The sequence below is a fragment of the Gorilla gorilla genome, chromosome 1 (genome assembly GCF_029281585.2).
Source record: "Gorilla gorilla gorilla isolate KB3781 chromosome 1, NHGRI_mGorGor1-v2.1_pri, whole genome shotgun sequence".
Lineage (NCBI taxonomy): Eukaryota > Metazoa > Chordata > Mammalia > Primates > Hominidae > Gorilla > Gorilla gorilla.
The window spans coordinates 147,612,994-147,627,238 of record NC_073224.2 but is presented as its reverse complement, the minus strand read 5'-3'; the positions used below and the strand labels follow the sequence as shown (position 1 = coordinate 147,627,238).

Below are 14,245 nucleotides of genomic sequence, written 5' to 3'. Positions count from 1 at the left end.
TCTGGAAATAGATATATGGGATTATTACTATTCTTTCTATTTTGGAACATGTGTGAAACTTTTTATACTATCACACTGGTCTTAAAAAGAAGCTTAAAAAAAATAAAGTAACACATACTTTAGAAAATGAGGCAGTACAAAATGGTTTAAAGAAGGAAGTAAAAATTACCTGTAATCCCACCACTCAACAATAACTACTATTAATATTTTTATGTATATCCCTGACATATATATGGCATATGTATATTCATTCTATTTGGTTCTCTCTGTGGATAAACCTAGAAGGAATGAAATATGCTTGATATATATGAAGTACAATGGTATTATATAATACATGTTTTTATAAAAATAGGATAATACTATGTACATTTTTCACTTCACATCTATCATGAATATCTTTTTATATTAAAAAATAGATTCACATTATTTTAAATGTCTTATTCTATTAAATGGGTATAGCATAATTTATCTAACCAATCACCTATTGATACACATTTGTTTCTGATTTTTCACTACTAAAGCTATTTCTGTAACAAGCATATTTTTTATGTTCATCTGATTATTTCCTTAGATTAAATTTTTTTCATAGTAAAACTGTTAGGTCAAACACATTTAAACTGTTAATATATATTGTCAAATTGCTTCCTAAAAAGGTACTAATTTTCAGTCCCACCATGGGGATTTAGTAAGGAACAATATACCACACTCTCAGATTGGACCATTTTGGGGGCAGTTGTGTTCTTTCCATCTTGGTCTAATATTTGAAAATAAACAGGTAAGTAAAACTAGGGACAAGAATTTAAATAGCTGCCAAAATGATTTTGTGTTTCAGTGCTTCACACTCAGTAACAGACTACAAAGTGGAGTGTGGGGTTACTATGAATGTTTCCTTATGAGTTCTCACCAATCATAACCTAGGTTAACCTTTAAATCATGACTGCTTCCACCTAAATGCCATTATTACCTATGGAAAATTCAGATCTAGGCATGACCCAAAAAAAGTTTCCATATAATTTTGTTTTAAAATAAATGTAATTTTTTAATTTTCAGATTGCCTGGGCTTCTGGTTCCTCTTCAGATTACATTGGGAGATATTTACACACAACTTAAAAATCTTGTTCGAACTTTCAGGTTAGTATTTATATTACAATTATCCTTCTCAATTATTTTGACTTTATTTATTGCCTTGCAGAATCCAAAGGCACAGAGAAAGTAAGTGACTTACCTTTCAATGTCACAGATCTAAATACAGTATTCTATTTTCTCCTCCACTAAACAACATTATTTCTCTCTTCTATTGAATGCAACCTTTATTTGCTCAAGCCATTATATATTTCACTTTGGATAGTTTATTTATGGAATAGCGTAAAATTGAGAAGGAAAATTATATCTATGATGCAAAGCCAGTAATACTATGGGTTTAAGTGAAATAGTAAATATATATTGGCTGACCCACACTGCACCAGGCACTATGGGTAATGTAAAAGAAACATAGTGCCACCCTAAAGGAAGAACTCTCCTGTGTGAAGATCATGTGAGTACAGTAAACAGTACAAGACAGTGGGCAATTTAATATTGAATTACACAGAACAGACTTAAAGTGCTAAGAACTATAAAGGAAGGGAGAATAGAGAATTGATATCAATTGTGAGTAAAACTGTTGTGATTTTTCCTAAAACTATCAAGATAAAAATACTCACTCAGGCTAAGACTAGGTTCTCTCTACCAAGAAGCATAGCAATAAGCCTCTAAATGCCTTATTAGTAGAGGTGTACCAAATACACATTTCAGCCAAATGCCAGTGACCAAATATTAAAATTAACATTTGCCTGTGGCTGATGTTGCACTGACACAGAATAAACTTCTAGGGTGGAAGAATTAATTCATCCAAGAAATTTATCATATATATTTATTATTATAGTTTATTGTTGTCAACAATAGCAGTCAGATTTTAGAAGTGTAAAATTACAGTACAGGAACAGTTTCTTGGCATAGTCAGCTGTTAGATTTCTCTTGCAGTCACATACTGTACATTAGTAACACCTAATAGACATCATTTTAAACTGGCAAATTTAAAAACATCAGTAACCTTTTTGTATGCCAAAAGTAATTCAGGAAAAAGTTTTTCAATAAGTCTTTTACTAGAAAGAGCTTTGTATCTAGAATTCATAGTTTAAGGCAAACCTCAAAAATTATTTGTCTTCAAAGAATTGTCTTCAGCTGCTGAAAAGGATAATTTGTAATAATTTACATTAAACTATCAAACCTTCATAGATTCAAAACTATAGATGTCTTAAAACATTCTTCTAGAGTCTTCTGTAGTGAACTTTGAGTAAACAAAATGTACTTGGGATATCTCAGTTTTCTCTAAGTTTTATCTTAACACTTTTTTATATCATGATTAGATATTACATTGGATTATTATATATCTGTTGTTTATATATAATTTAGGAATTTTTCCAACTCATGATAGTTTGAGGGGACATTGATTTTCATTCATCGTCAATTCCCCAACAGAAATTTAAATACAGGTCTTCAAGGTTATTTTCTTTAATGTTGTGACTACTAGTAGGTAATACATTTCTGCAAAGTTTGAGTTATTATAAAATCTAATGTCTATTATTCTGTTTTAGATTATTTAAATTTTTATTAACCTATTCCCAAGATATGTTCTTGAGAAAGTAATCTAGTGTATTCAATGTTTGTATTAACTATCATTCTATTTTCCTAAATAATTGAAAGTTATTACTGATTGTTTTATACTTAAAATTAAGCTTTCATAGGCATCATTAATTATTGTGGTATTTTACACTTCAGTTGGCTGATAAGCACATAAAGACATTTTTACTTCATTTTATCTAGGATGTTTATATTTGAAAGTGAATGTTTAGGTAATGATAAACTGAATGATATGATTGTTCTAATTACTAAGATTTTTACCCTCATTAGGTGTCATGAAAACTATGCAATTTGAAGATTATTGATCACTCACAAGTTCAGGGGTGTCAATCCTCAGATTGGCCTTGGCCTTTGCCAAAAGAAGATTTGAGCAAAATAACAAGTCCAAAGCTGAACTTGTCTGCATGCTGTGTGTCCTGTTAGTAATGACGAGAGACATTTTTTAGATACACTGTCTTATACCTATCACAGAACCATGCATCCAAAAGGAGATAAAAAGTATTTAACAACTGTCTACACTGATGATAAAGTTTAAATAGATATACACAGTATGGAAACACTGAAGTTTAGGATTTGTTCAGGATGATGGGAGTGAATATCATCATACTAACATAAAGTCAAGTGAGGGAAGATGAAGGTCAGATCAGGCAGAGGCTGATCATTGATTTTTTTTTTTTTTTTTTTAAAGACAGGGTCTTGCTCAGTTGCCCGGGCTGGAGTTCAGTGATGCGGTCATGGCTCACTGCAGCCTTAACTTCTGGGCTCAAGCCGCAGCCTGGCTAATTTTTTTTTTAAGTTTTCTGTAGAGATAGGGGTCAGTCTCACTATGTTGCCCAGGCTGGTCTTGAACTCTTGCCCTCAAGGGATCCTGCTGCCTCTCAAAGTGCTGGGATTACAGACACAGGCAAGAGCCACAGCTCCTGACCATTTCATTGATTTTCAAAGGACTTGCCATTCACCTTCCTGCAGTCAACACTTATTTAATCACCATTCTGAGCAAACCGATAGAGTTATGCTGTACATATCAGAAAAGATGAGAATAAGCCCTATGGTCTCCAACTACACACTTTTTATCTAGCTTATGTAGAATAGGTTAACTAGCAATTTAATTTACTTTGTCTATATTTTTTAGAACAATATTTTTCTATAGATCTAATTTGATGTCTCTTTTTTAAAAAACTATTCTGAGGTTCTCAAAAGTTACTAGAAACTTTAGGAAAAAAATGTTAGGCTACCCCAGATACTTCTAATCAGTGAGATTTGCTCAAATTTGGAAGCTTATTAGAATCACCTAGGGAGCCTTTAAAAATTGCCACCTGGGTCCTACCCCCCCCCCCCCCGCCCCCCCCCCCACAACCGCCCCCCAATCCCCCAAGGATTCTGATTTAATTGGTTTGGCATATGGCATTCAAGGACAGGATTTTAATGCTCTCCAGGTGATTTTAATGGGTAGTCAAAGCTGAGAACCTACTGCTGTAGGGCATAATGCAAAAAATAATAATAATAATTTTGGGACAAATACCTCACTGACCTTCCCAGTCCCTTGGTTTTCCTGCCTGCTCCCTTCTGGCAGCCAGTCAATAATTTTAGAACTTTTACTGAATGGAGACTGGTAATAGTGACATTTCTATTGTAGTGATTCTTCACAGTTGTTTTTTTTCTCCTACATCTAAGGACCTCTTTATTTTTCTGCCATAGAATTGATAAGTAGTGACTAATTTGTGTTTTTTAAAATATTATTATTATTAATGAAAAATACAGCCAGGCACAGTGGCTCATGTCTGTAATCCCAGCACTGCAGATATGAGGAGACATTCAACTGCCCTTTTCCTCTTATAAACTATTATGACTTTTTTCTGTCATTCCTATTTTCTGGCTCTAAGTCCCTTCTAGTTACTTTCTGCATTATTTAAAGACTTGATTATATGACATCTGAGATTTGCTTCAAAATTATCTAGATTAGCAGTAGTGTTGAATATGGGGTTGTACAGAAGAAACATGATTAGCTGGGAGTTGGTAATTGTCAAAGTTGTGATGTGTATTTAGGAATTTATTTTATATTCTCTCTACTTTTATATATGTTTGAAATTTAATAAAAAGCTTTGGGAAAATAAGCCCAAAAAAGTATGCTTTATTTTGGTAGGAGGTGTTATAAAATTCTGTTCCAAAAACCTTGGTGTTAATTACTTTTGAAAATCTTTACTCTTTAGTAACTGTAAGTCAAAGTCTGTAGCTTTGATAAAAATTGCTTAAATTGGCTTCACTGTCCTTCAGAAAAGTGTCAGTTGCTTAGAATACAGAATGACCTCTGATAAGACAGCTGATTTGAAGTCTTCAGATTCCAGATTCTGGACAACGTTGGCAGGTCTGTGACAGTTTGTAGGCTAGGGCTGCCAGGTGAAGCTTCTGGAAAAATGCCATATTGATGACAGTAACTATTGTTGAGAAATCTTTTCAATCAATACTGATAGTGGGAAAGAGTTGACATAAATAACCATATCCTTCTCTCTGAAGTGACAATCAATAATAGGAACTTGTAGAACAGTGATTCTCAAGCCAGTTGTGCATCAGAATTACCTGGGGAGCTTTTAACAACTATAGATGTCTGACCCCACCCTAGAGATTGAGTTTCATTCGGCTAGGGTTGGGCTCAGACATTAGTATTTTCTAAAAGCCCCCCTTAGATGATTCTAATAGGTAGCCAGAGTTGAGAGCCTATTTTGGGACCTAAACATAAAGCAGCTTTTTCAGCTCTATGAGAATTTCCCCAGTGAATAGAGCTGTCTTTTCCACTGAATTGCATTACAAATCTGCTATCTAGAATGTTACATTGGTTTACCTGTCGTAGTGTAAAGCAGGTTCCATCAGAATCTGCTTGATAATGATTCACTGTCATCAGTGTTGAATCAAGATATTTTTCTAAATTAGATTTGAATTAAAATTTATTTTTACACAAAAGTCCATTTTAAATTTAATCAGTGATGAATCAAGGTATTTCAATCTGTATGAATTTCAAATTATGTTTTGAAAATCTGCTTTTCATTTATTTTTATTTTTGAGACAGAGTCTCACTCTGTCACCCAGGTTGGACTGCCGTGTCGTGATCTCAACTCACTGCAACCTCTGCCTCCCGGTCTCGCAATCCTCCCACCTTAGCCTACTGAGTAGCTGGGACTACAGACACACACCAGCATGCCCCGCCAATTTTTGTATTTTTTGTAGAGACGAGGTTTCACCATGTTGCCCAGGCTGGTCTCGAACACCTGAGCCCAAGCAATGTGCCTGCCTCAGACTTCCAAAGTGCTGGTATTACAGGCATGAGCCACCATACCTGGCCTGAAAAATCTGCTTTTTAAATGTTTTCTATCAAATATTACTGTTTCCCTTTTGAATTGTCACTCAAACAATAGTAAATACATTCATTTAGCATCTGTGCTGGAAATTATTTTGGCTCAACAACAGGAAAAATATGAAAACAGGTGAAATTTTGCTAGTTTGCTACTGGAAGTACTTTGAAATGAAATGAAATGAAAGCAAAACCTCTTATTTGTGTTCTCTCCAGTGCCTGGAACAGTGATAATACAGCAGACACTCTAAATACATTTTTGGTGAATGTATAAGTGAATTATGAAATCTTAAATCTGTCTTAACTCTAGGAGATTTGAGTATAATAGAAAAGGAAATACTTTTTTGAGTTGTATCTTGCTCTGTCGTCCAGGCTGGAGTGCAGTGGCGTAATCTTGGCTCACTGCAACCTCCACCTCCTGAGTTCCAACAATTCTTCTGCCTCAGGCTCCCAAGTAGCTGGGATTACAGGCATGCGCCACCACACCCAGCTAATTTTCGTATTTTTAGTAGAGACAGGGTTTCACCATGTTGGCCAAGCTGGTCTCGAACTGCTGACCTCATGATCTGCCTGCCTTGGCCTCCCAAAGTGCTAGGATTACAGGCGTGAGCCACCACACCTGGCCAGGAAAGGAAATTCTATTCTTTTGTCATTTTATTCCTATATGCTTATCCTTATTTGAGCTAGCTCCTTTGGCTATATGCTAGATACTGTTTTATTTGCTACAGGTACATCAGTGAACAAAACGCACAAATCCCTTCACTCATGGAACTTACATTCTAATAGAGGGAGTACAAAAATATGCCCTTTTCCTTTGAAGCAGGGAAATCAAATAGTACTAAGGAGGGAGAAAGTTGCACTTTTTAATAGGCTGGTTAGGGAAGACTTCATTGAGAAGACACTGTTTGTGTAAAGACCCGAAAGGAGGTAAGGGAGCAAGCTGTGTTGCTGTCTGTGAAACTACAGCAGACAAGGAATAGCAGGTGCAAAGACTAAACCAGGAGCAGGCCTGGTGTATTCACAGAATATTTAGGTTGCTGGTGAGGCTAGAGAAATGAGCAGAGGCAAGAGTAGAGAGATATGTGGTCAGAGAAGTATGGGATTGGGGTTGGGTGTAGTACAGACTGTATAGGCCTTGTAGCTATGATCATTCTTTGACCTTTACTCTGAGTGAGATGGAGGGTAATTGCTAGGTTCTGAACAGAGGAATGACATGATCTAACATATATTTTTTAACAGCATCATTTTGGCTGCCAAGTTGATAATTACAACAGATGGGCCAAGGCAGAGAGACCAATACAGCTAGAAATAGCCAGGGCTATTTTGGTAATCTAGGTAAGAAATGGTGTGACTGAAGAGAAAGCAGTGGAGGTAATAAGAAGTGATCAGATCCTATTTTGAAGGTGGAATCATTAGATTTGGTGACTGGCTGGACATGGGATGTGAGAGAGTCAAGTTTAACCGTAAGATTTGTGGCCTGAGCAACTGGATTCTGGAAGGATAGGGTAAGCCATTTACTGAGATAGGAGTGTCACACCATCCTTAGTTTTGGGGGAAGGATGAGGAGCCCAATTTTGGCTCTACCAAATTTTGAGATGCCTATTAGACATCCAAGTAGAAGTGTCAAGTGGACCCTTAGATATAGAAATCTAGAATTCAAGGAGGAGGTCCAGACTAGAGCTAATACATTTGAGAGTTGTCAGCATATAGTTTCTAATATTTAAAGTCGTAAGATTGGATAACATCACCAAGGGAAAGAGTGTTTGTTTATACAGGAGAGAAGAGACCTAAGGCCAGAGGCCCTGGGACACTCCAGTATTAAAAGGTCCAAGGAGAGTGCTCATGAGAGGTGGGGGAACCAGGCAAGTGAAAACCTGGTAAAGAAAATGTTTCCTGGAGAAGGGAGTGATTGTCAAGTGCTGGACAGATTAAGATGAGGGTTGCGAAATGTCCATTGGATTTGGCAGTATGGCTGTCTCTTGTACAGTTAATCCTCACAAGAACCCTATGAGGTGGGTGATATTATTGTCCTTATTTTACCAAAGTAAGTTTCACAGCCATCAAACAACGTGTCCAAAATAAAACACTACTGAGGACAGATCTGGATATTAAACCCATATCTTTCAGACTCTAACCATTATATACTGTACTTCCTATCATCTAGGCTTTTTTAAATTTTGGAAAATGATGGGGAAAATTCAGATTAGTGTAACAAAATATATCCTCCACTCAGAATTAATAGATTTTAATATTTTCTAAAATTTGATTCAGGTATATATTTTAAAGAAAACATTATAATTAATTTATTCAAAAAGTATTAATTGAATGCCTACTGACGGCCAGCCACTTGTTCTGGAAACTTGGAATAGTGAAGTACACAAAGACTCTTGCCCTCTGACAAGAAAAAACAGAAACAACAATTATATATTAGAAGGCAATAAGTGGTATGGAAAAAAAAAGAAAAACATATAGCAGAATAAGGAGGTCAGGAATATTGGGTTTGGGAGGTAGAGGGCAAGTTGTACTTTTTAATACTGTGGTCCAGATAGGCCTTATTGCAAAGATGACGTAAGGAAACTTACCTGGCAGAATATTGTTTCAGATGGACGGAATAGCTGATGCAAAGGAGGAGGAGGGCATGAAGTCAGTCCCCTTTGTTCCCTTTCCCAATCCATTCTTCGTTCCTCCCCAGAAGCAACTGCTACTGTGAAGTAGATGTGTATCCTTCTAGTCTTTTTTTTGTATGTTTACTGCCATAAACAATATTTAGTATTTAGTCTGTTCTTGATTTATATAAATAATGCTATACCAGCTGGGCACCGTAGCTCATACCTGTAATCCCAACATTTTGGGAGGCCGAGGCGGGTGGATCACTTGAGGCCAGGAGTTAGGGATCAGCCTGGGCAACATAGTGAAAGCCCACCTCTACAAAAATACAAAAATTAGGCGTGGTGGCATATGCCTGTAATCCCAGCTGCTTGGGAGGCTGAGGCAGAAGAATTGCTTGAACTCGGGAGGTGGAGGTTGCAGTGAGCTGAGAGCATGCCACTGCACTCCAGCCTGGGTGACAGAGCAAGACTCTGTCTAAAAAAAGAAAATGCTATACGATGTTTGCTTTCTTTCATTCAAAATTATGATGAGCAAAATATGTAAATCTAGTTTATTCATTTTAACAGCTATTTAATATTTTATAAATATGCCACAGTTTATTTTTCTATTACAAGCAAGTTGCATTAAAACCCATTTTTTAACACACTTTTTTTATGTATAAGTGAGAGTATTTTTAGGCTTTATATCTAGAAGTATATAAATAGCTGGGCTGTTTATATGCATTTTCAACTTTATTAGATATTGCCAAATTGTCATTCAATTGCTCACATCAACAGTGTGTTAAAGGCACTATTTCTTCCCATCCTCACCAACCCTTGGTATTGTCAGTCTTTCATTTTTCCAGGTGGATGGAGTGAATTATTGTCTTTATATTAATTTCTCAAATTATTAGTGAGATTGAGCTTTTCAAATTTCACGGTCCATTTCAAATTTCCTCCTCTATAAATTCCCTGTTCATATCCTTTACCATTTATGTATTGGCTGATATTTTCTTATTGATTTATATAATTTTTAAATTTAGAGTGATCTTTCTAAATGCTTTCTGAGAATCTAAGATGACTACAGAGTTTTTTGTTGCTATTAATGGCTAAGTGATAAAATTTCTGATTTTTTTAAAAACTGAAGTTTTCTTTAATAAAGACCTATTCTTATAATTTATTAAACAACTCTCATTTCTGTAAATTATGCATTATAACATGCCTTAATTGCCTGCTACCAACCTAGCACCAGATGGAAAGGTACAGAAGATGAAGTAAAATTAAAATCAGAAATTGCTTACCTTAAGCCAGACAACAGCGGCATGTACCTGTCATCCCAGCTACTCAAGAGGCTGAGTCAGGAGGATCTCTTGAGCCCAGGAATTCAAGGCTACAGTGCACCATGATCATGCCTATGAAGAGCCACTGCACTGCAGCCCAGGCAACATAGCAAGACCCCGTTTCTTTAAAAAAAAAAAAAAAAGAGAGAGAGAGAGAGAGAAGAAAGAAAGAGAGAAAGGGAGGGAGGGAGGGACAGAGGGAGGGAGAGAAAGGGGAGGGGAGGAATTGCTTGGTTAGGGGAAAGCATAGAGAATATTATGAGTATGTTTGTTGGGGATATGTGTGTTTTAATCAAGCAATTTAGTTTCCCACATTGTTCCTACATGCTTATCTTGTCTAGTAGTAATATTATTAAAAACATATAAAAGTGGGGCTGGAACACTTCCTTTTGAGATGGCCATTATCAGATAGTGACTATTGAGCCACATTATTATACTATTGACTCTTTCCTGTCAAATATAACAAGTATTTAAAAAAAATAGTGCTTCTTTGGCACATTATTATAAATCTGATGTTATCTAGAAAGAAATAGAAAGTTTATTTAAAGGTAACACTCCTTGGATAAATTTTATCTATCTTTCAGGTTAACAAATAGAAATATTATACACAAACCTGCGGAATGGACTTTAATTGCTATGGTGTTGCTGTCATTGTAAGTACTCTCTCAGATTTTAACTCTAAATACTAAATGTGAAGCATATTGATTAGGGAAAAACAAAGTGATCCACTGATTTTGTAAACTGCCTTGGAAAATATCATACCTCTATTTTGTGCCTTATTTTCCTTTCCTATGTAAGAAAACAATTTTTATTTAAAGTGATATGTAATTATTCTCTATATTTTTTACCATCTTTTCTTCTGAATACCTTATTCTTTACAAATACTATTTGTTTTCATCTCTTTTTTGTTTTTTTTTTTTGAGACAGGGTCTCGCTCTGTTGCCCAGGCTGGAGTGCATTGGCGTGATCTCGGCTCACTGCCACCTCTGCCTCCCAGGCTCAAGCAATTCTCCCACCTCAGCCTCTCTAGTGGCTGGGACTACAGTCACACACCACCATGCCTGGCTAATTTTTGTATTTTTTGTAGAGACAGTGTCTCGCTATATTGCCCAGGCTGGTCTTGAACTTCTGGACTCAAGAGAGCCACCTGCCTCTACCTCCCAAAGTGCTAGGATTATAGGCATGACCCACCACACCCAGCCTGTTATCATCTTTGAAAGAGACAAATATCCTCATGTGGAGTATATACAGAATAGTCTTTCAGTTTCATTTTTAGTAGTCTATTGTATTAACATTGAATGGGCTTCACTATTTTACATCTGTATTTTTACATATCTAATATTATTTTGTTTTTCAACATACTTTATTAGCACCAAAAAAGTTTTTCAAATTAATGTACATTTTTAAAATCTGACAGGTTTAAAGGAACTAAACCAGATGCTTACTACAAAAGCATATATAAAACATTTAGTACTCATTCAGCTTTTAAGAAACCACTAGTGGTTTCTAAGGCTATTTATCAATAGGGTTAAAACTATTCAATAAGTGTAGTGTTTTTCAGCTTGAATTGTAAAATTCTTCTTTTGAGGATCATTCATTATTGCATTACTGTTGCTGCTTGGTGCTTGTTAGAGGTCATTGAAGCCCATAGGACATTGAAAACTTACCAGACACTCACAGGTCAAAAAGTGTTATGAATCAATCTCATAGCCTCTCCAGCCCTGCTTTCTCTTTCTTTGATATTACTTCAGTCTGACATGTTATTCTGGCTTTACTGTCCCTAGGAAGGCTGTGCTGAGAAGCATTAGAGTAGGCTTCAGTGAGCCAGAATCTGTGTCACCCAACTAGATGCAACTCACATGATTCATTAAATCAGAACATAGAAAATAACTTTACTTGAATGCCCTGATATAAATTTTTTATCAACCATAAGAACAAATCTTTTGTCATTTCTACTATTCAGTGTTCCAGCTGAATTGGTAATTTGTGAAACAGATCTTATTAATTTTTTAGAAAGTTCTTTCCATTTTATGAAATTTGTAAATATTTTGGTCACTGGCAAAGAAAATATCAGTATCTCTGCTCACCCACCAGATCATATGCCTGCTAATAAACCCTTATAGACAACTGTCTAACTGTACTTCTGCAATTCATTATACTAAAGGGAGAAGTAACTTTTTTGGTCGACAAGTCAGAGGCCTAGGCTCAGCACTAATCTCAGAATCTTGCTTTCTAAGCCACTTACTGAAAGTATTATCATCATGAGCACTGCTTACTGAAGACACATTAAGTCCTACTGTTTTTGGATTAAGTTTTTGCCACATCTTATCTAAAATATATAGCAAAGAACTGAAAAAGTATGGAAAATGAAATAATAAAGGCTACCATTAAAATTTCATATGATTATTCTATACAAAAGTAAACCTCTGTAGTGTTTGATTTTAATAGAGGCATCCATGTGGCACAAAATACTGAAAGCTTTGCTAGTCCTTTTAGGCACTGTTTGACTTCTTTAACTTTGGATATAATGTAGGGAACCTCTTATTTCAAGAGTCAGTGACCCATAAAAATTGTGCCTTAATTGAATTCACGGAACAAATTGCACACATTTTACTGTAGTGTATCGCATGTTTCATATTGGGCAATCAATCTTTTTTTTTTTTCTTTGAGATGGAGTCTCGCTCTGTTGCCCAGGCTGGAGTGCAATGGCACAATCTCGGCTCACTGCAGCCTCTGCCTCCTGGGTTCAACCAATTCTCCTGCCTTAGCCTCCTGAGTAGCTGGGATTACAGGCACCTGCCACCATGCCCAGTAGAGCTGGGGTTTCACCATGTTGGTCAGGCTGGTCTCGAACTCCTGACCTTGTGATCCACCCGCCTCGGCCTCCCAAAGTGCTGTGATTACAGGCATGAGCCACTGCATCCGGCCTAGGGCACTCAATCTTGAAATTGTAGCAGTAAACACTATTTGCTTTTGTCATTCACCTTGCATCCCTTCTCTCTTTCGTTATGCCCTAATCCCTACCTCTAGATCTAACTTTCCTTCTCCTAGTCATTGGTCAACTGGACAGCTAAAATCTTCCCCAGTTAGGGGAAACCCTTTTAGCTTCTTTAAAAATCTTTGGTCACTATAGACACCAAGACAAGTGGTGTTTCCTAGGTTTTTGCCTTTGAAATCTTGTTTTCTGATAATTCTAACTTTTGCTCTAGGCCTTCCTTGCAGATTCTTTTCATTCTGCATTTGCACATTCTGTATCTTCACTAGCAGAATCTCCCTATTCTTTTGATCATCAGCTTCTAAGACTTCTGTCGCCTGCCCCATATTATTTTCTTATTTCCTCTTTTCTCAGAAATTCCCCTTTAGCTTTTCATATTTCTGCCCCCACTGGAAATCTGTGGCTCAACTGATAGACTTTTTTATCTCCAACTTTGTCCATTTGTCACCTTTTTATAGCAAATACTACTGTACAAGTTAGGGATAAAATTAAAATACATATTCATCATGTTAAAACTCCATTGACTTCTATAAAGTATAATTATACTTTAATGTGTATTTCCACCCCTTTTCTCCGCCTTACAGTTTTCACAATTACATTTTAGAGAAGGCATTTTTTCACTGGGGAAAGCAAAAACAGGCATGAGGGCCAGCATTGGATAAATAGCCTTACAGTGAAAAATATGGAGACTTTAGAAACCCAGAGACATGCACATATAAAGAGGAAGGATGAAACACATGCACACGTTATTTGTGGAGAAGTAACCCCACCTTTCAGCCTTTTAGCTTATTGCCACTAACATTGACTGTAGGCATACATGGGTGTATGTCTTTTTTAAAAATAATTATCCTATTATTCAGAAAATTTTCACATCTACTCTCAAATTTCCAATGGAATTTTTAAGTCACAACTTGTAGACATTTCTGGAATTCATGTTTAAAAACAAACTGCTTATAAGTCTTTATAGCTAGGCAAAAGATTCTAAATGGCAGTTGTCACTTAAGATGAATATAAGATAATATGTTCAGTAGAACTGTTCTTTATATATGAATATTGCTAAGTTTTATTATTACTATAATAGCATTTGTTTAATCCATGAAAGCTGTTTTCAGAATTCCTCATGTGAACTCTTAGAAGAGGATACATACATACACCTATATATAATTGTATTAGTATGTTGCTATAATGCCACAAGTCTAACTCTTGTTAAAGGGGGAAAAAAATCAACATTTCGACCAAAACATGATAGTCCAGGATAACATAAATAAAACTGAGTCTTGAATTTTCACACCTTTAT

The 14,245-nt window shown here is 35.9% G+C and overlaps 1 protein-coding gene across 4 annotated transcripts in view; it reads left to right on the top strand.

The window, feature by feature from the left end:
* Positions 1–14,245, top strand: part of RPAP2 (RNA polymerase II associated protein 2) — an 88,302-nt gene that overhangs the window by 36,349 nt on the left and 37,708 nt on the right. For all 4 annotated transcript variants that reach the window (XM_019030004.4, XM_055352229.2, XM_055352235.2 and 1 more), the window contains exons 10-11: positions 1,051–1,131; positions 10,538–10,606. In XM_019030004.4, coding sequence (XP_018885549.2) covers positions 1,051–1,131; positions 10,538–10,606 — 150 coding nt within the window. The remainder of the gene's footprint in view (positions 1–1,050; positions 1,132–10,537; positions 10,607–14,245) is intronic.